At 36.5% G+C, this 23,351-nt stretch overlaps 2 protein-coding genes across 2 annotated transcripts in view; one reads left to right on the forward strand and one right to left on the reverse strand.

Annotated features, from left to right (window-relative positions):
• The first annotated feature begins 99 nt into the window (after positions 1-99).
• On the forward strand, positions 100-22,587 carry LOC119836649 (protein lingerer-like). The gene is made up of 29 exons (XM_038362036.1): positions 100-154; positions 3,055-3,209; positions 3,517-3,588; positions 4,822-4,944; positions 5,332-5,491; positions 6,169-6,321; positions 7,033-7,112; positions 7,666-7,734; positions 8,393-8,494; positions 8,844-8,933; positions 9,253-9,337; positions 9,593-9,684; positions 10,222-10,437; positions 10,946-11,041; positions 11,304-11,385; positions 11,897-12,027; positions 12,589-12,714; positions 12,905-13,009; positions 14,808-14,918; positions 15,639-15,726; positions 16,042-16,220; positions 16,727-16,828; positions 17,190-17,270; positions 17,569-17,680; positions 17,957-18,060; positions 18,248-18,364; positions 19,230-19,265; positions 20,775-20,865; positions 21,391-22,587. Exons 2-28 carry the CDS (start codon positions 3,096-3,098, stop codon positions 20,859-20,861), a joined length of 2,913 nt encoding a protein of 970 aa, XP_038217964.1. The 5' UTR covers positions 100-154; positions 3,055-3,095; the 3' UTR covers positions 20,862-20,865; positions 21,391-22,587.
• A 292-nt stretch (positions 22,588-22,879) lies between these two features.
• LOC119836678 (6-phosphogluconolactonase) overlaps positions 22,880-23,351 on the reverse strand; it is a 3,594-nt gene continuing 3,122 nt past the window's right edge. Inside the window, exon 4 of the mRNA XM_038362079.1 lies at positions 22,880-23,250. Coding sequence (XP_038218007.1) covers positions 23,149-23,250 — 102 coding nt within the window. The 3' untranslated portion in view covers positions 22,880-23,148. The remainder of the gene's footprint in view (positions 23,251-23,351) is intronic.

Genomic DNA, 23,351 nt, shown 5'->3' on the forward strand with positions numbered 1-23,351 from the left:
GATGAAATGTATTATAATTATTTCATTTATTTATTTGATTATGTAATCGGAATTTTTTGGCAATAAAACTGGCCATTGCTGAATCGTAACTTTGAACCTGGCACACCACTAGTGAGGTCACGTGACCAGCTTGCGTTTGAGAGCGCATTCACAGGTATGGGAATTCGTAAATTTTATTGAAAATCGTGTATTAATCCGGTTAATTAGGTAGATTTAAGGTAAAAATATGATATTAAGCATTAGAAGTGTGTTATTGTGTTTCCAAATGATTTGTGAAATGGTGTTGTAAACGTTTATTTTTTCAACAAAGACTGTCAATTTGATACCAAGAAAGGTGCTTCAGGAATGGCGTCCCCCACATGTGCCGCCTATTGAATTTCGCCTTCGCTCGACGTTTTAGAAATTGATGACGTGAGCTCTTGTTATACGTGGGAACATGCAGATGCATAAGTTTTGTTGCAGTTTACAGAAATTAGTTACGTTTCACAAGTTTGAAATCGGTATCGCGGTTGATACAATATGATTCATTGTTCAGGTTTTTCGCGAATTATTTCGCATGAATTTCTGTTTACCTGCATTTTATAATGCAACTTGGTTGTCGGTTTGTGTTTTCTGACCATTTCTCGTATGAAGAAATTAATATTATCATAAAACTCTGACAAAATGTTTTGTTTACCTATCAGAAGTTGCATTTTGCAAATTTCGCGTCGTAGTATTATTCAATCTACCATTTTATATTTATTGTCGTATTAAGCAACATCCACTCTATGAACTGCAGGGCATTGACTCTGGATTACATCATATTATCTTAATTAGTGTTTCCATTCTGATAAAATATTAACAACAACAATGTGTGTATAGTACAACACAAACTTTAAACATTTCTATTTATAGATTGTACATAAGAAAGTAAGTTCTGCATATAAGTTTCTTTCTAATTTTCTTTTCATATTTTTAAGTAAAATAATACTTGATTTGATAAACATAAATATATACTTATATTTATGTTTATAATTACCTTCTAACAAGTAGATCCCTTTGATAACTCGAAACCTTTAAAATAATTTATGTTAGGACCTAATTAGAATCTAATAAATAAGCCCTAGCCCTTTTTCTTCGATTGAATTTATTTTATGGTTAAGTTTTCTATGTTATAAAATAATTTGTTGATTATAACTTATCACATCTTTATTTCTGTTGAGGCTGCTGATTATTAGCATCATTATAATGTACTGTTTATTGTTGAAATCTATAAAAAAACATTCTATAGCTAAATAAATAATAGCCTCTTTAACTTCTCTTGATTAATGATACAAGGATCCTAATAATCCTACTTCCTACTAATATTATAAATGTGAAAGTTTGTAAGGATGTGTGTGTGTGTTTGTTACTCTTTCACGCAAAAACTACTGAACTGATTGCAATGAAATTTGGTATGTAGTTAGCTGGACAACTGGAATAATATATTGGCAAAATTTTATTCCGATATTCCTACGGGATACACTGTACATGGGTGAAACCGTGGGGGGAAGCTAGTATAAAAATAAAATATTAAGAATTTTTAATTTTTTTGTTCATAAGTATTTTAATGCTAACTTACTGATAAAACTTAAAATGTTACTGAAAATTTACATGGACGAAATGAGATAAAAATAATTTTAGTTTGTAAGAATTTTTTTACAAGTTTTTGTTTTACTTACCAAGCCATTATTGTACAACATAAATATTAGTACACTTTACAAATATTAAATATTTTGTTGTTAAAGAAATTTTAAGTTTTACATTATTGGATACCATGAATAAATTTTAAGCACATATTTGCATGAAGTGCTACTTTGCAGATAGCTCTACAAAATCTTATAAGAATATTTCATGTTTACGAATAGAAATGAATTTTAATAACAACTTATCTTTTATCTTAGTCCAATATTTATAAATTAATATGCATTATATAAAGTCATTTATTTGTCATTTATCATATATATAGCAATTCATTTGTATTCTATTAAATAATTCAGATATAAAGTGGCTAATATTTGGTGTTAACTTTTAAAATATTATGATTGTTTTACATTCCAAAAAGCATTACTGTTTTCATTACAATCTTGCTTAAGAATTTTTCTGAAAAGTTATTTTTCTTTAATTTGAGAGAGCTATCATACCAGTGGTTTACATCATGTTGAGTATAAACCAACACCCAAAAACATTTAAGAGCTAGGGCCTCTTTCCTTTTGAGAAATAAGGGATAAGGGATATTTTGATAGCAGTATAGGGTATTTTTTTAGTAGATAGAGAGTTTAGAAATTAAAAACTTTTTAACGGATTTTGAACGCGATTTATTCATTATATTATTGACCCGACATTTTGAACACTTTACAGCGAGCGTTGTCACGGGGAGACGCGTTTTAAAACGTTTTAAATTTCTGAATGTATTACACTCGCGTAAAATCAAACACAAGAAAATACTAGATAGAGAGTTGTTACTTTGAAAATCTTCAAACTTAAAATTTTTCAGAATGGTCACATCGAAAATCTTCTTACTTTTACATTATTTCAAATGGGTGTATGTTTCAAGTATCCTGTTAGGTACTTGGGTCTTTGTTATGTTTATAAATTTCATATATTCTTTCGAATGTTTCAATGCATTAGAAAAGTTTGGCCCATATAATGTGTATGTGAAGAGCTTGACAATAATCACCATTATGTATATATCCTATAACATTATATACAATAATAATTTAAAGAGAGAACTGTGCTCCGTATTTAATCCTTAGTTTGTTTTATTTTTATATCACTGCATATTATAGCACAGTAAATTGTGAAAACTGTTTTCTGGTTTTATAAAGACCATTTTTTGTAATTCCAAATGAAAGATCAAGGTGTCATCTTACAAAATCTTGATTCTAACAGTAGGATGGAGAACTTTTAAACAGTATTAGGTTCACACTGTAAATTGCTATTGCGTAATTTGTGTATAAGTAATGGCTGGTTTTTATGAACAAAATAGAAGTTTATCTTAAAGTTTGTATTAAAAACTAAATTATTTTGTTTCAGCTGCTTGTAAATAGAGGCTGTATATATAAGAGTAGGTCATAATGAGTTTGGGTGCGCGCGCCACCAAGGGTGGTGCGAAGGGCAAGGACGGCAAGCAACAGGACAAAGGGAAGAACACAGATAAGCCGCAGCCGAAGGAGAAGTCAAAGCCACAGGTAATTAGGGGTCTATTTTATGGTTCCTACATATTAGTGGTATGTTGTCCGCGGCGCGCGAGTGTCAAAATGAAGGGGTATAGGCAGAGATGACGGTACGTGGTGAAGCGGGATACATCTGCTCATACCTCTTGATGACCACGACCGATGTAAGAGCGATACGACTAAGAAAAGGCCAAGTGTTCTGAAAAAATATTATTTTTATGTTTATGTTAAATAATGATCTGAAACATGAAATTAATTTACGAGAAGAGTTTTGGCAGTTAATTGATTTAATTTATTCATATATTATTTTTTGTTATTACAGGCGACAACAGAACAACTCCGCATGGCAAACATAATTGACCGTAAAGGCGAAGATGCCGATGTCCGCAGAATGGTATGTAAGCCTAATTTCGTATTGCTTGTATAGAATTTCCGCTTCTGATATATTTTACTCTGATAATATGAAAAATACGCACAGATATTTTTCAAACAAAGTTGCCCCTTAATTTTTTTTTTTTTCCTTTCTCACATGCAACGCGATATTAAGCACATGGAGTTTTGCAATTATCGATCGCTTACGCATATTTTCAGTAAAAAATTGCGAATGTTTCTTACTAACTACCATATTTAGCACTATTGGACCATTGTTTTTGACCCAGGCTTTCGCTCGCGTCGTTTGCCGGCCTTAAATTTTTCTCAAAATAGAATAATAATAATCACATTTTTTATTTATAAATTTCCTTACAAAGTTTTAGTAGATATAACTACCTCGTCTATGATAAAGTTTATGTTATTGATGGAATCAACAGTAATACAAAATGCATACAGATTTTTTAGGTAGATTTAGCATTTGTATAAATATTTGTATGCTAGCAAATGACTGACCAAAGGCCTTGTATAATTTGCCCTTGTGTCGCACATTTATTATGCACTAAACGTAGGTAAAAAATCGATATTCACGATCAAAGATGGAAATGTAAGCGACGTTATGTACCGCTGTTAACGGGATTATGTAAGTGCAAGAAAATTGAAGCTGGGCAATGTATCTTGGATAGTAATCCGTTCAACTCGACATTGTAGGTAATTTAAGCATATATTGAAGGTTTAACTTCAATTATCTCTTGATTACTTAATGTTAAATGAGCTATGTTTGCTAAGGGGTTGGATGTATTCTCGGTATTTTTTTCAGTTGAGAGAAAGAATCGAAAGAATCGGTATCGATGAATACATTTGAATATTAATAATGAAGTAACTTTCATGTTAATATATTTTGACACAAAGCCAAATAAAATCGAAAATATAAACAGCATCATTAAGTAGTTGGTTGCCATCATAAACACCTGTGTTGATTACATATTTTATATGAGTATTTTTTAAACCGATATGATGATGTACTTTTTTAGAAAAAATGCAGATCAGTTCTGATTTTTTGTTACTTTATAGATATAAATTAATCTGCAAAAATAATTTTTTAGCTCAATTCGGAAGTTTCGAATTTTCCTAATATTACATTAACGTATTTGAGACTTTGTGCCTGCATTTTTTTGTCTTATACAGGTACACATATAGTATGTGCGTATATTTAAGTTAACAAAATGGATACTCCAATTTTCCGCATTGGTTTCAGGTGACGGAGCTGATGGAGATGACATGCAGAACCGAAGAGGAGGTGTGCTCCGCGCTCCACGACACGGACAACGACATGGCGGCCGCTTGTAACCTGTTGCTGGAGGAGAGTCCACGGATACAGGTATATATATTGTATTTAGTAGCTTTTACCCCCCAATTCGCTCGTGTGTTCGATAAATCGTTTGAAGGGATATCTGGAAAATGTTTTCATACCCTCAGAGGAACAAAAATAATTGGTTATAAATTACCAATTTAAAAAACGTAATGAGTTTGCTCTTAAATTGAAAGAGTTTCATACAAACTAATGCACTACAACAACTACCTCACAAGTATATAATAGTGTCGTGTGATGGATATGTATATAGCTTCTTTTAATAAATGCTGTAATTAGAAAATTAATATTAATCCCACTTCCATCTTTTGGAAGTTAAAGCAATCCCTAATAAAAAAAGTCGTACATATTATTTTCGATAAATAACAGATTGACATATTCATGTATGCGTTCTAGAGCGAATGGCAGACGAGTGAAAAGAAGAAGAAGAAACCGCCGGCGCCGGCGGGCAACGGCGAGCTCGAGCCGGGCAAGGAGCGCGACTCGCGGGACCCGCGCGATCCGCGGGACCCGCGCGACCCGCGGGACCCTCGCGCCAGATCCGGACCCCGACCACGTTAGTGCACATTCCTTTTAATAAGCTCACTTGACCCGGGATTAAATTATTTAATTTATCCCGGGTCATTTAATATATTTCATTTCATTTCATTAAGGTGACAAAAACAGTCGAATTGTGAAGCTACTTTTCTGAAGTCATTTGAAAATTGAAAAAGCATTTGGGTCATAACAATCAATTTCTGTTTTGTGTTTAATACCTCATAAATTTTCACTGATTCAACCAATTTATAAAAATCGTTTATGTAACAAGATATAAGCTTCTACTATCCTTCCTTATAGCTTTAATAATATTAGATAATATAGTTACAATCTACTAAATTTCAAACTTGTATTAAAAATGTACAAGTTCAAAGAGCCAACTTTAAAGATAGCTATAAAAGTAACCTTTAACATATACATGACATAAATTTATACATTTATACCAACTGTCTTCAGATATAATAATTGATTTGCATAACCGCACCGATGCGACGTGCAAAAAGTACGTACTTTCGTTGCATTTATATTTTTTGAATTCTATTTAATTTATTCAAGTAACATAGACTCATTTTGTTAGTAGCAATTAATTCTTAAAAACTGTGTTAGGATATTATGTCTTAAATACAATAATTGTGACTACTAGGTATGTCAGCCATATACCAATCAAACATAATATATAAGTTTTGTGTACCGCAGGTCGCGGCGAAGGCGAGGGCGTGCGCGGGCGCGGGGCGGGGCGCGGGCGCGGCGGCGCGCGCGGCGGGCGCGGCGGGGCGCGGGGCGCGCGGCGCGGCGGCGGCCGGGGCGCGCCGCGGGACCGCGACGACCACTGGGCGCCGGGACACGCCGGTCAGTACCACCTGCCACCACGCGCCTGCTGGCCAGCGCACTCACACGACTTTTGTACGTGGGAGTAGAGCACGCTTCGACACTACGGCATGAGCGCTCGATGTGTTGTATGGAATGCAAATAATAGTGACTTTGGATTGATTGGATTTTTGTGAGGATAGTGAAAATGCTAAAACGACATAGCCTGACGAAATATGAATTTGTAGTAATAGTGACGGATGCCGGTATTGACCTTTATCTGTATCTGTAGAAATAAAGCTGAAGAGTTTGTTTTTTAAATTAATCTCACAAGCTATTGGATTTAACTGCCTTTTTATATAAATACGCTGTATATATTATATTGCCAATAGAAGTGTCGGTGAAAAATTAATAAAATTACTCATTGTTGTGAATATAACACAGAAAATTTAATATTCCGTCTTCTTTAAAGTTTTACATGACATGAATTAATATCACTAAATATATAAAATTCTCGTGTGTGTGACTGCATCGAAAATTTTGTGCACATGAAATTTTGTGTCCATATCGGGTAGGTCCGAGAATCTGCCAATATCTATTTTTCATACCCCTAAATGATAAGAAGATAAATGAAAAGGCAGAACAGCGATTGTCCGGTCAGCTAGTTTTAATATAAAAACAGAATTCAAACATTTAAATTCATAATAGACAATAATTTCGTTTATTTTACGTTTTAATGTGTTTCTGTTTTAGGTGGTAATATGGGAGACTCATTCCCGGCCACAGAAGATTGGGATAATGAGGAATGGTCAGGCTCTCTATCAGACACCAAGGTAAAATCATTTATTTAGAATTTAAGGAATTTTATGCCTATCTCATACTTCATGCATAATTAATTAAAAAAATCCTTCTGCTAGGAAGAATTAACCATATATTGGCATATTCAGATACGATCACAACTCAATTAGGTTGATCTTAGCTGGATTTGAAGTCCCTTAAAAGAGAAATTCTCTTATGCCACTGAATTCCGAGTCTATATTCTTCTCTAATGCTTTTAAAGTTCTATTTGCATCTCGACTACCTTGCTACTTTAGAGTACATATTTGATTTAACAATATGTATTGAATCTATCAACTAATTAAAACAATTTTTTTTTCTAACTGGATAAATGCCTTATTATCACTTCTGATGCAACAATATCTATTTACTGCATCAACTTATTAAAACAAATAAAAATGGCTTTTTAACATCTCGATGAAACAAACTAACGCTGTCTACATTATTGTATAAATATATAAATGAATGTACTGGAGCACGCACTGCGTACGCGCACGCAGTAGTGTGCAGCGATATAGCCATAGCACTGAGTAGTGTGTATGTACGTAGGTGTTCACACCGAGTTCCTTGGCACAGAATGCGGCGGCGGACGGCGACGCGGCGCCCGCGCAGCAAACCGTGAGTGCATTGGCGTTTTTTTTTTCTTTTTTTCTATTGTCTTTTATTTATATTAAGTTTAAGAAAAATTAATTAATTAATTAATCAGCGATTGTGACGCTTAATTCACCTCATCATCACCCTAAGACCAATTGGAACAGAACACCCATAAAGAATGATTCAGAATCGAGGTATTTTTTTCTATTGAGAGTTTTCGCTGCGTGCGCTGCGAGTTAGCGTTAGCCGCGAAGAAGTCGCGGGCGGAAGCTACTATAAAACTATTTTGGCATTATGCTATATACAGTAAATTCTTGTTTTATATAATTCAGTATATCATCAATACCATTTAAATTATGTAAATGTTTGATTAAATTTGCCAAAAGGCCGCGCTCCATCGATACAATAATTTTTCGTATTAGTTGTGTTGGTTCTTAATCATCTCAATAGATGGCCTTATTCACATAAAACCGAAGGAGTAGAAGAAATTCGATTATTGTGGCAGTATCACGGGTGGCCGAGAGGCTAGGCGTTGCTAGGGTTTCGCAAAAAGACGCAGGTTCGAATCCCGCCTCGTGATTTTTTTTTTTCTGTTATTTCAAAATTTCACTTTATGTAAATGTTGTTTAATCGTCTTTTTTGTCATTATAGCATAAACAATAATGTATCAATTGAATTGCAGGAGGATTGGGAGTGCGGCCCAGAAACAAACGGGCCGAGCGAAGGCCACATCCCCACATACACATACCACAACACACAGCAACACCACAGCACTATTATTGAGGTGAGTTGCTTCTTAAATGTTTTATTGTTTAATTTTTATTTCAGAGAAAATTTTGAAATGCCCTGTAATGTTATAAATATTGAAGTACCTTCATATGTCTCTATCTCCTCTTCGAAACTAAATCCAACGTAAAACTTAAGAAATTGAGTGTATTTTTTTCTCAAATACGTTAATGTGAAAGCTTTTATTGCTGAAAGAATTCTGTTAGTTTAAGTTGACTATTGTTTTGCCCACAACACAACTATCGAAGTTTTTATGTAAATTTTTAATTGAAATATACATGTAATAATTTAATTTGATATATGATAAATAGCTAATAGAAGAAGCTATAATTATAATACGTTTGCAGCAACAAATGGTATCGGTGTCAGCGTCAGGTGGCGTGGTGCCAACACCACCAGCCAACGCTGAACCGGCGGACTCTTATCATCATCACCAGGTAGACATCTCATTTTGTACACTTATATATTTTACGTTTAATATTGCAAGTTTTGTTATTGTAACAATGAGAATATCAAAGACATATTGATGTTAGTTTTTCGATTATATACCATACTCGATATGGTATTTATTATAAAAGTTTTTTTATTATTCTATTAGTATTAAGTATAAAACCATTTATATATTATTTTAACACTTATTTTCAGTAGTTTTATTCTAACATGTGAAGCTATGTTATTGTGACATAATGCCTTTTCATTTAAGATTAAGGATGTGGTGTTAAAAACAATATGTTAATTTATAATGAAACTTTTCAGCCAATGGGCATGTCGGGCAGCCTGAGCGCGGCGCAGTCGCAGTACCTCTCGCAGCTCACGCACCAAGTGCAGAGGCATGACAATAGTATGTTTTAATCCATTGTTATTTATTATAAATAGGTAAATTTGGACAAATTCGTTGTAAAACATCAATTTTACTTATAAGAAAAATATTAACAATACATTTAATTGTGTGTTAAGGTTTTTGTTGGGTATCAGTATCACTGAGTAGCATTTATTGTTGATACTTCCATTTTATTTGAATAATAGATGAATATTTACAGATGTGTATTTAATAGTTCTTAGTAGTTTGCAGATTTTAGTATGTTATTTTGTATAGGTGTGTACGCAAGCAACTACGGCGTGTACGGGTCGGCGGACATGGCCACGCAGAGAAAGACGCAGCGCGCCAGGGTGCCGCCGCCATCTAAGGTATATTATCTATAAATATAAATTATTTAACCAGCAGTTGTCTGCGGCTTTGCTCGCATTCTTCACGACTAATCACGTTAATCTTTACCATTCTTAAATCGACCTAAAGACTCACAAAAAATTCATTATAATCGGTCCAGTCGTTTAGTTAGAGTTAATTGACGACAGAAGAAATATGTATCTATAATTAAAAATATAATATACCGATAATTATACGCAGGGGACGTCACTTGTCTGTTCTTGCTGGACTTTATTTATTTATTTTTATGAGAGACGCAAAATGCCTTGTTTAGTTAGCAAGGCTGTAATTGACTAGTGACTAGTGTGTCATATTAGCATTCATTTATCTATTTTTATTTAGCAATCTACTAGTCATGAAACTTTCTGTGTTCCACAACTCGCTCTGTATAATGATAACTAACATATTGCTATGCCATATTGCATTGCCATTGTTTGTGATTACGTTAATAAAGCCTAATTTTAGGTGACGAACTTTCTATAACCAATTGACTTTTTACACTCCTTTATCACGCTCAGATCCCATCGTCAGCGGTGGAGATGCCCGGCGGCGGCGAGACGGGCGGCGGCGTGTTCCTCGACGTGCAGTTCGGCGCGCTCGAGCCGGACGCGCTCGACGCGCCGCCCGCGGCCCCCGCCGCGCCCGCCCCCGCGCCCGCCGCCCCCGCGCACCCGCCGCACCCCGCGCACGCCCCGCACCCGCAGCACGCGCCGCCCGCCGCGCAGGCGCCGGTGGTGAGTTGTGCGCCTTATATGTATGCGCATAGGGATCGTTCTCCGATGACACAACGGTGTGGTGTAACACGCACGGCGTCGGTGGTGAGATCTATACCTTAACTGAATAGAAAGAGGGGCCGTTTTCTCATGACATGTAAGGCGTGCATGTTACATGCCCGGCGCCGGTGATGCAGACGTCTGTGGTGAGATCTATACCTTAGCTATATAAGAATAGGGATAATTTTCCGATGATATTAGGGTGTGGTGACACTCGATAAATCTTAAGGATAGTAAACAATTTAGATCGCCGAAGTAGGATCTAGGTAATCTACTAGTACAGGGTGCATTTACGGCAAAATATCCTATATGAATTCTGCGCTTTATTATAATTGCTGTTATTATTTTGAATTTTAAAAAATTATGATGAGTTGAAGAATCGGTCGTTTGAGATATACATAATTCTACGATTCTTAAATCTCGTTTAGTGTTATAATATTTTAGTTAAAAACTAAAATGTGATTTGCAGCAAGTAACGCCACAGGCAGAGCCTCAAGTAGTGTCGACGAGTCACGAAACTACCTCAGAGGCGCCTACGGCCACCTACCCTAATGCTAATACTATGGTAAATTATAGCTTTACCTGTACAAATTGTCTTGTAATGAACTCCATTACAAAATAATTTAAATACATATGCAAAGGTAGTATTGTAGAATGTAGTTTGCAGTATATGAAAATAAGGCATTCAAATTGTTTTATAGTATCTAAATTCATTACGTAGTGATTAAAACAAGTAGATATGTTATCTGATGGATCAAATTATGACCTACCTATACTTATCCATAGATAATTAATATGTTTTAAGTTATTTTTTTTTTTGTAAACAGTTAAGCGAGAGTCTAAACGCGGTAGAGTCGACGACGACGAGTCAACCTGTAACATCGGAGCCGGCTGTATCCAATGCGACCTGTAAGTTACATATTGTAAAGAAAAAATTTTGTATTTGTTTGTAAATTTGTAACTTTTCCACTCAAAAACCACTGAACCGATTTCAAAGATTCTTTCACCATTAGAAAACTGCAATTTCATAGTGTGACACAGGTTATATATGTACGACGGGGGTAGCCGGGGCGAACAATTAGTTAAATATATATCAAAATACATTGTTTGTAAGATTTGTCTTTCAACACTTTGCACTCTGCAATTATATTGAAAATGGTTCAGCTGATCGACGCTTTCGATGAAATTGCGCAATCTCATTGTAATACATATAGATGCATGCTCTTGAAGCAATCATAAAAAGGAATATTGAAACGAAATTGATCCGTGTAGTATCTATCGATTTATTTATAAATAGAAACGTTGGCTGTTAAGATACAAAGTATTTCTAGTTAAACAGACAATGTATATAGTTAAGGCATAATGTTTTGGCAAAATAATGTCTTTTTTTTAAATTATTTATTTATTTATTTATCCGCAGCAATAGACAAGCTGTCGGCGTCGCTGAAGGCGGCGTCGGTGTCGGAGGCGGGCGCGGGCGCGGGCGCGGCGGGCGCGGGCGGCCTGCAGCACCACCACCAGCACTACGCGCACCACAACCACAGGACCAAGGTGAGCGCCCTCTGCAACACACATACATTATAGACACTTCTTTTAACGTTATTTTTTTATGTTATAGCGGGCATTTGAGCTGGTGGTTCGCCTGATGGTAAGCGATCACCACCGCCCATGAACATTGCGCTACCCGCTTTTAAGGGTAAGAGATAACGAAAGGATTGATGATAAGAAAGAAGGAATGGACTGGAAAGGGTGAAGAAAAGGAAATAGGTCGTTATAGCACGCGATCAAAAAAAAAATCATTTATATGTATTTAGTTAAGTAAAAGTTAATCATTTATATCTAATGAATAGCTCATCTTTAGCTAGGTCACGAGTCTTCGAATGAATCGGTCTTTGGAATGTCACTGGTTTACTTTTTATCTATGAGAGGTAGAAACTACCCTCAATTTATTGTTATTTTAGTTTGTTTTTCTTTTGTTAACCGTACTTATAGCGCTAAGCGAGTAAAAAATATATGTAAAAAAAAATTGTATTTCTCTGTGATTTAATTGTAATCTTTAGAGAAATAAATGTATTTAACCGTAACCGTAAATAATATATAATATACATACAGCAGCCGGCCGCGGGCGCGGCGGGCGCGGCGGGTGCGGCGGGCGGCGCGGCGGGCGCGGGCGGCGTGTACGCCAGCGGCGTCTCGCACCATCCGCCCCTGTACGGCTCCCCGTTGTATGCGCCACAAGTTAGTATATTTTATCTCTATAATACATCAATTCTCATGTGTCCGAGAAACGGCCAACATCTATTTTTCACAGCGTTTTATAGTCATACGGTTTTTCATATTTAGAAAGCATTGGTTAATTTCATCTCATTCTGTGTTGAGTTATTCAAAGAATAATGCTATATGTAAGCACATTACTCCCAAATTCCAGGCGAACTCGAGCTCGGGCTCGCTGGCGGGCGCGGGCGCGGTGAGCACGGCGTACCCGTCCACCGTCACACTCACTACATACCAGCCTATTATTAACTCTTATCAGGTGAGTTGTTTGTGCTATTGTGACGGGACAGTTTGTTAAATAATAAAAATGAAACGTAGAGTACCGCTCTTGAGTATTACAATATACACCGAGCATAATAACCAAGAGAGTGGAAATCAATGCCAATCACTAAAATTTGAAATAACCGCTTTTTAAGAAATATGTACACATGAATGTATATGCGGCATATACACCAATGAACATTTTTTTGCCCATCTGTCTGTTTGTCTGTTTGTCCGATTGATCTCTGGAACAGTTGGACAGATTTTGACCTGACATTTTGTAAGAAAAATATTTTATACTATTTTTGTGCGTCTGTACGTCTGTTCCGATTAATATCTAGCAAGATCCGATTAATATGTTAACGTGGGTGAAGCCGCGGGACCCAGCTAATGTATACATCTCTATGTTTAAAGAAAATTTCACCATCATTGCGTTGTGTGAGTGTCAGGCCAATGAAAAGTGTGGCACTAAAATTAGTGTAATGTATTATACAGAATATAAGTCAAAAAAGATTTGACAGCCACAAAAATTCTTCGTTCGTCTTCGGCCATTCTTAATATCGAAAATAACACATGGACAGCTATCTTCGGTTACTATAGTAAATAAATCTATCTTCAACTTTCATTTCACAATCAAGGATATGCGGCATCCATTAGCAACCAAGGATCGTTACAGTCTTTGCTCGCACATATCCAAGCCGCTTGTAATATCTGTAACACGCAATATTAGCGAATATAGAAAAATATCCTCAATAGAAAAATAATTATAAAACCTTACCTTTGGTCCACTCATAAAGTGTGCGTGTGCGTTTTTATTAGAGCTTCTGAGGGTTCTTCTTGTGGAAACAAGATGTTGTAAGCTATTTTTCGCTCAATGAACCTTTTCAGTACATATATAATAAATAAATAATGGAATACCTTTAACATTAGAATAATGTTTCAAATTTTTACTGTGTATTTCTCACTACCCAATATAACTATATTATATATAATATATATATAGTTTTTCTTCGGAAAGATCGGAGACATCAAACAAGTCCATTCCTGGTTTCATATAATTACATCGCTTTGACAAAAATATGAATTAAAAGTTACCATACATATTTCTAAGGCAAGTGTATTTCCTCTCTATTGGTTAAGTGCTCGATGCAATACTCGCTCACAAGAAATCACGATATGGAGTTATGGATTTCCTTTTGTTATATAAACGGAATATCAACATAGATTTGAGACATTATTATGCACGACGCTAGAGCAGCACGATATCATATCGCGGTCTGTGTAAATGTCGTGCGACAAAGTGACGACTTCCAACCGATCTGTCCGGTTGGTAACAATTGGACAGAGTTACAGAGGTCACACATTTTCCTTTTATATTACAGTAAAACAAAAGTGTTATTAGAATGTATCTTACAGTTGTAATTTAAATGTTTTTAACAGTGTCTTAATAACAATAATTTTTTTTTATTAAGTTACTCAATAACTCCATGGGTGTTTTTGAGGAATGACGCGTCTATTGATAGGTAATTGTTGTTCCATTTTAGAATTTGGAGTGGTACCTCCCCCAGGGACGGTGGTAGCCCTTTTGTGTATTAAAGAATAATTCTGTAACAGTTTGCACCATGTTATGACATGATTTTGTTTTATCTTTACCAGTGGAATAAAACCTCTTGGTTCACACGTTAACACTATTATATCTTACAACACAATATAAAATGAAACACTACATTCTTTCTACACTTACAAATGTTTTATTGTGTTTATATTTTTAAACCTTTTTTCTTTCTCCGTTCCAGCAAACGTCATCGTCAGCGGGCGTATACGGCGGCGGAGCGCTGTACACGGCGGCGCCGTATGCGTCGTACCAGCCCTCACAGTTGCCAGCCAAACACAAGGACCAGCCACAGGTGGATACATAAATATTTATTTTATTAATAAAGCAGTGGGCCACCCGGCTCTGTGGTGAGGATCTCGGACTTCAAAATCGATAAGTCGATAATTTATTCCTCAATTAACATCACCACTGCTCAAAACGGTGAAGGGAAACATCGTGAGGAAACTGGCATGTCCGAAAATTAAAAGTTCGACGACATGTGAAATCTGCCAACCCGCACTTGCCAGTGTGGTGGATTATGGCCTGAACCCTCATAGGAGGCCCGATTCCCAGTAGTGGGAACATATATAATGATGGATGATGAATTAATATAAAGATAACACTCATATTTCAAGTAAAAAGGTTAAGTTAATAACACAACATACAATTTCCAAACAATGGCATAGATGGCCACATGAATAAACATAACTTGCAATAGCACGATTATGATAAGATGTCACAGTAAGATGGCTAGTTTTAATTATCGTAAACGAAAAAAAAAATATTCTGACTAATAAACTACATTTCATAGTGCCACTTCCAGAGAGTTTTTTTACCTATCTTTTAATATCATTGAATGATAACTAAATACATCTATTCATAAATTCGTAAAGTTGTGGGCTAAGTATGGTATAATATTTTATTTATTTTGAAAATATGTTTCAATCTTCCAATATTCATTTGACGTCGATTCATTACATCAGAAAGTTGTTTGACATGTCAATTTTAAGTATTATTATAATATTCTTTACAGTATGACAATTCAGTAGCGTCGAGCAATAGTTTAACGAGTGCATCAACGACACAACAAACGTCCACAGCTAAAGTTGCCACAACTACCGGTAATTATCATTTGTTATTTATTATTGCAGTTTTGTTTTCATTTTTTAATTTCTTGTCGCTCGTAACGCTTGTTTAAAAAAAGAGTAGACGTGCATAGTTAAATGACAAAAATTAGCCAATATATAAATATTCAGCTATATAAAAATATAATATGCTCTTTATGAGACGACAATTATTTTATATAGTTTTTGAATTTATGGGCCAATATTATTAGCATATTTAAGAGCTTTCGACGTATATATTTTTATATTTATAATTTTAATCGACACATAAGCAAAACAGAACGTCATCTTATTGTTTTATAACAATTGAAGTTAGCGGAGCGGTGAACAGCGGCGTCTCGTCGACGACGGGCAACACGACGGCGGGCGCGGGGGCGGGCGCGGGCGCGGGCGCGGCGGGCGGCGCGGCCGGCTACGCGGGCGGCGCGCTCTACGGCGGCGGCACGTACTACGACGAGCAGCTCATGCGCGGCACGCTGCCGCACCACATGGTGAGCGCTCGTAGCCGATGCGCCGGCCACGTAGCACCCGTAGCACCGCCTCACAGCTGCCCGCGACGTGAACGACTGATTTTTGTTTTTGTGGTTACCCAATGTTAGCCTGTAGGGCTACTACATTTTAGCAAGGACGCGTGGGTGAACTGAAGATTCATTCATTAATTTTAAGGGCGTCATTGACGGGGCTCGCGAGCCTGTGTTTGGGCTGTCGCACGAATGGACCTCTTCCATACCGGAAGTACTCACGCGGGTGGGCCAGGGCTCGAGGAACAATTGATGGCACATCAAGTATAACGTTAGCTCATAGTGGATAATTTCCGCCCACTACAGAATAGAGCACGCGCATGTGGTAATCGAGTTTACCACGATGTATGCGCAGATGATGAAAAGAAGAATATATATTAAAGAGCAACAATTTGTTTATTATATTTTACTCTCTTAAACACGTTCCAGTGGTAAAAAATATTTTTAATTGATTATTATTATTATTCGATTGTCAGGGCGGATACTACGAAGTAGGCTACGGCGGCCGGGACGGCGGCACCTTCGGTCTGGGAGCTGCGGAGCGGTTTCCACGCACTGACGCCGCTTCACCACAACAAGTGAGTGTTCAATCTGTTCAAAATAATAAAAAGTTGATCCCTTTGTCTGTTGGTTTGAAAAAGGATCAATGTTTTAAAAGGCGAATGTGTCTGTGGTGAGGTTTGTAAACAGATATTAAATCTCATGTAACACAAACTACATAGTGTTGTAAGGGCTTAGTGGCAAAGGGGTAGTGGTACTATTAACTACAATTTCTTATATGATGCGCGGGGATTATCCGTTAAAACATTAGTTTTGCACTTGTTAGATGCAACTACATTTGGTGGGACCCCAACTGCAGGCACAAAAGATTGATAGCTGCTGCCTATACTGAATTAAACCGTATTGCAAGTGAAATTAAGGGATAATTAACTTGCGCAGGTTCCTGCGGCGTTACCGCCTGGCTATGCGTACTTCTACCAACCACCACCAACGACGTACCAGTATGGTGTCTACCCAACGGTAAGTTTTTTTTTTATATCTAACAGGTTTTTTTTTATTAATTGTTTAAAATATAATAATGATTTAACCGTTATGGTGTTAATTGATCTTTTGTTTTTTGATATAGTACAACTACTCATACATAAACATCTAATCTTCTTCTTCTAACATCTCCTATGATTATATATCATATGATTTCTATGTGACAATAAACTTCACTGTCATCCCCATACCATATACTTTGTTGCATGTAACATACGGTATTTTTGTATTTTCATTTTTTTTTTCTAATGCAATGAATGATTCGATGTCCGCACAGTACGGCGGCGGGTCGAGCGTGGGCGGCGTGGGCGTGTCGGGCGGCGGCAAGGTGTCGGCCTACTCGCAGCAGCAGCAGCCGCCCTATGACGCGCAGGACTCTTATAAGCCTGGTATGTAGCAATAAGATTGTCCGTGGTCGTATTGTTTTAGTATGGGCACTTTGCTAATCCCATGAAGGCGATCCCGAGTGACCGTGACAGTATAAACGTATATAATAATCCGTATTTATAAAAATGTATTTAAATTCTACGAGCGGTTCAGCTATGAAAACGTAATAGAATTGATGCATATTGTTTTAGAATTACATGTAAGTGGGTTTATGATGGTTTTTTTTAATACTCAAAACGTTAATTGTTCATAAGTGTGTTTTATGGATGTGATTCCAGGCGGTCCGTACACGGGCACGGCCACCAAGTCGGCGGGAGCCGCCACGGCCGACCTCAGCAACGCGATGTACGGCAAGGCGCACGTCGCGCTCAACAAGGTCAACGTGAGTATACGCGCTCGCACACCACACCACACCACACTACACTACACATATAATACACATACAATTGTAGGTAAAACAGGAAAATTATGTTTATTACACTCATACGCAGACGCCAGACGCACATTACAAACAATATATCGCACGAACTGATTTGTAACAAACATCTAAAGAGAAGATTGTATTACAGAGCTACGAGAAGGCCGGGTTCCACAGCGGCACGCCGCCGCCCTTCGGCGCCGCCTCGCACCTGTACATCCCCGCGCCGCCGCACCACCACCCGCACCACCATCCGCAGCAGCACCAGGTGCGCCACGCCGCACACCACACCACACACCACACCACACCACATCACAATACACCACACTACGCCACACGACACGAAACGCAACAACACCCCACCTCAAAACATTACACAACACTCTAAGTCAAGTCGCTTGACATAGCATCACACCAAAACACATTCCATAGCTATAGCAAACTGAAATCACTTCATTTTATAGCACAACACACTAAAACAAAATACGCCATTACACTAAACATCCCACAGAAAAACTCCGCATCCGCTACAACCTACACAACATTACACATCAATCGCATCAATTCAATAAAAACGATACCTAAATTTCATTCCAAATTATATGGACATTGGATATACTATGCTAGGCTATCATTAACAAATTGAACATCACATACTATAATCAGATATACTTCCTTTAGCACGCCCAAACAAAATAACACACAGACTAACAGGCATGCACACCAACAGGATGTGTACGTGTACAATTTACACATTTATAATAGGCGTTTATAAAAACAGTTGCATATAGGGATATTGATAGGTAAATGGTACCACCATTACAATATTGTAGGTGGGTAACACGAATATTCAATAAGTAAGGATTTTGTTTGTAGAATCATTGCATAATTGCTGCAAACTTATAATTTTTATGATAGTAATGTATCATATCATTTTTTATGTGTCATAACACCATTTTTACCATAATGCAAATAGATTTAGTATTAAAAGTTCAAACGAGTCGAATCGAAAGAGGAGATAATAATTAAGTATCACGCACACACGAACGCCTAACACGAACACGTATGCATGTAAGAGATAGTGTTTTGTTTTTTTTTTTAATTACAAAGTTAGAATTTGCTTTCGTTTGTAGATGGATGTACGGGTGAACAGTAGTCATAATAGGCGGGTAAGTTATCTATCAATATATGTTTATGTTCGCTCACCGTATCTGTATGTTGTTGTGGTTAAAAATTGTTTAATTATAAATTCCAATTTCGAAGAAATTCTAATAAAAAAAGCATAGACAACTTTTTTTATAATAGGAATATTAATTTATATATATTTTTTGGTGTTGCTATTTTTCTTTATAAATAAAATAGTTATGGTTATTTAAAGTGAATAATCACAAGAGCAAGGTTTCTGTTTACTTCAATTACAAAAATCATGTACGTCCTTGTATTTTGAATGAAACTTACCCTTGCATTTTTAATCACAACAATAGTTCTATTTATATATCTGCACTGTGTTCGCTATATATGTCTTATCTGTGTATTTTATTTTATGTCTCTATCGTAAATGTTTACCCGCCTTAATCAGTAACGCATGTTATGTATACATCATATGTTTATTTGAATTATATTTATTTTTATCGCTTAATCCCATGTGATATTTTACGTTTTTGTAATAACCCCTATCCTTTAAATGATTGTATGTAATAATTTAAGGTTATTAATTTAATGGATTGGGTTGTTGAGTTTTAAATTGCCTGTTGGTGTTTATTAAACTATTTGATTCGATGAACAAAGTGTATGTAGAAAGATATATTTTATGTGGATCCATTGAATAGCACTATATTACGTTGTATATGACTGACACTTGTTTTGAAATCTGTTTATAAAATAGAGTTGTGCTAGTTACACCATTTATGATTGAAGAACCGCTGAATGGAATTTTATGATTTGGTGGTGATGGTTTTGTCTGCGATCGAATTAGAATATTATGTAAACTGTGGTAGAGCTGGGGCGATTAGCCAGTATTTATTGAAAATTCTATGTGTGGTGGTATGCAATAATCTATACTAATATATAATGTAAGAGTGTTTGTTTGAACAGGCTTATTTCTAGAACTACCGGTCCGATATGAAAAATTATTTAATTGTTAGATGGTTTCATTGTAAAGGAAGGCGATAGGGTTTGTTTATATGTAGTTTAAGTACGTAATAGTAAGAACGCTGTTGGAAGAAACCGTGCTCCTGAAGCACAGTGTTCAGCTAGATCAGGCGCCTGAGTATTCATGACTTTATACCTGTAACATATTATTTCAATAAAAAGATTTTTATTTTTTAATAATTATTTATCACAACATAAAAAAAAAACAAATTAAAAGTCTGTATTACATTTGTCCAATGTTCTTAAAATTAAAAGTTAAGATACGAACGTGAATTCATTGGTTCCCGCACTAGGCAGTGCCTGTCCTGCGGTCCTGCATAAAGAAGTAACATTAACACAGCATGTAAAGCAAAGTAGCTTCCCGCGCCTATTTGTATGCTTAGATCTTTAAAACTACACACCGGATTGAGTTTTTTTAATACATAGAGGAAGGTTTATATGAATAATGCAATAAGTAATTCATATGTAAAGTGCGAGAGCTAGTGTGATATATAAGGTGTTAAGGTGTCGTGTGTGGCGTGTTGCAGGAGAGCGGCGCGGGCGGGCGCGCGGCGGGCGGCAAGGCGGGCGGCAGCAAGCCCGCCTACTCGCAGTCCTACTGGGCGCCCAACTAGTGCGGTCCGACATTTTTTTTTTTATTTATCCTTGGGAAACAAACACTACAATAATACTTATTTGTCACAACAGCATTTAGGAGGGGAGGGGGGGGGTCATCGTAAAAACTTTAATTCACTTTTATTAGTTTCACCTCTATGTTTGTATGTAATCGACTCCTTTGCACTTGATTTTGATTTTAAACGCACAGATTTAATGCAGTGTCGTACACTTGTCGAGGATCGGTGACGATCCATTAATATTAATATTATAAATTTGTGTTATTGTTCTGATTGGGATCGCCAGAATTAAATACGAAATGTATCGCGTATAGTTTGTATGAGTGGAGTCAGTTTTGTTAATTCTATCATTAGAGTGATTTTGACTTTATTTTAAATTATATTTATTTATGTTTAGGTATTAAGAGTAACACATGAATTTTATTTCCTTTACTTACCTAATTAAGAGAGAAAATTTCTCGTTCCTTGACTGCTTCTGCCTTTAAAAAATGTACATATTTTTGATGAAATAATAAATTTTTGTTCGCAGGAGTTAACAACGGTCATTCGACACTGTACATAGGGCGCCAGCCACACACATCCAGTCAATTGACACACGCGTACACACACACTTGTGTTTACGCGTAACTTGCGTAAAACAACACCACGACTTGCGAATACGTGTCTCGTTACGCTAGAGCGTTACAACTCGCCCACGGGAAAACGAGCTCTATGCGAAACGAATAGAATTTATATTTAAACGTTCTTCACACGCCGCGAAATGCAAATGCCACTGACGGATACACCGGCCTGTGGCACTCGCGGTTCGCACGTATTCGTTACAAATTTTGTAAATCACTTGAGAAAAATTGCATTGTTTTCGATGTATTTTACGCTTGTGCGATTTTAAGTTGGTGTTTTTCTATGCGTCCGCGCGCGAACTTGCCGCGACGGCGCAAACTATCTGTAGAGAATTATTTGATCATGTTGTAAATTGTCTCACGCGTCGCGTTCGCCGCGCACGCATGCCGCCTATCGGCGCGTGCGCAACGCGCTGCTCGCGTGCCCTTGCGCGTGCGCGTAATACAAGTGTTGTTGGACCGGTCCGTTTTGTTACGTAAACAGATGCCTTTGTGTATTTAAAAAACTGTATAACTGATATTGTAAAATAAAATGAAAGGAAATTGAATGGAAAATGCTATGTTTATAAAAAAAATTTTTCTTTAAAAATTCCTAGTGTATTAGCGTCGGCGCGTTGCGTTCATATATATATTTTTTTTTGTCCTACATTAGCGTTGAATCGCGAGATTAGATTAGGTTAGTATTTAATTTCTGATTATGTTAGTGCGCTCGCCCGCCGCGCGTTGCCGCGTGTTGCCGCGTGTTGTCGCGTGTGGGCGGGAGAGCCGCGACGCGCCTGACGTTTTCTCATTTACGCTAAGTCCGCTCCGTTAGGTTACAATTTTTTTATATAAATTAACGGTAGTGCTATGTATATGTTATCTTTATAAAATATGTATATGTGTAAGCGTTTGGTGCGCTATGCGCGCCGAATATTTTGTATTTAGTTGACAGACTTTTTGTAATTACATATAATATTAATTGTATTAAAAAAGTAAAGTGTCGTAGGTGGTTAATTGTAATGTAACATTACCGTAAAATAGTCGAGGTCTTTTTTATTGTGAAGAATGCTGTTGATCTCGCGGGCATTTGAGAGTATGAGGGAAATACACATATTGGAACAAGACTATTTCTTTTTATTGATTTCCCCGTATTATTATATAGGTATTTATATACATTTAATACAGAAAATACGTCAGTTTTAGTGTATGCCATCGTAGCTAATTTTATAGAATTCATTTAATAAGGACAATAATTAAAAAGTAAGCAGGTTACTTTAAGAACTTCTTCAATGATCACATGCTTCTTTTAATGCAATCAGCTTTTTATTGCAATTTAATTCTAAAGAGAAGTGTACAGAAAAAATGAAAAAATTTTATATAACTATGCTTTAAAGGAATGCACTCAATGAAACTCAATTTTAAACAAAATATTTATTCAACAGGAATGTAAATTATTTACCATTGTGCAACACCAAACCTTTTAACCTGAATTGTCACCACAAATCACAAAGCTAGTACAAGAAATCTTAAATTCTTACTTATTAATATTAAGGCACTTCCCAATGCTTAAGAGTAACAATACCAAATTTGTTAGACTTACAGAGGTACCTAGATAACATAGGAATGTTAAAAAAAGGTACAAAAAGCTAAGGAATTGATCAGATAATATTCAAATAGATGTATTATTATAAATGAGTAGCGGCGGCCGCGTCGACAATCCAATACACAGATCCATGCGTTGGCTTCACCCGTGCGGCTGGCAAATCTTCCCTGTCTTTTAATATTCGCTGAAAAATAGGACGAATGTTAGCTGACTTCATAAAGGTTAGACTTTCATTATAACTTAATACCTTGCTTATTGTAAAAAAAACATAAAAAGGGTTGTTTA

This window comes from Zerene cesonia, chromosome 25, assembly GCF_012273895.1.
Source record: "Zerene cesonia ecotype Mississippi chromosome 25, Zerene_cesonia_1.1, whole genome shotgun sequence".
In the NCBI taxonomy this organism is placed as follows: domain Eukaryota; kingdom Metazoa; phylum Arthropoda; class Insecta; order Lepidoptera; family Pieridae; genus Zerene; species Zerene cesonia.

Coding starts and splice junctions, on each gene's coding strand:
- LOC119836649 (XM_038362036.1), top strand. CDS start 3,096: ATGAGTTTGGGTGCGCGCGCCACCAAGGGTGGTGCGAAGGGCAAGGAC. Junction 7,735..8,392: donor CGGCGCCCGCGCAGCAAACC/GTGAGTGCATTG, acceptor ATTGAATTGCAG/GAGGATTGGGAGTGCGGCCC. Junction 14,919..15,638: donor AACACAAGGACCAGCCACAG/GTGGATACATAA, acceptor TATTCTTTACAG/TATGACAATTCAGTAGCGTC.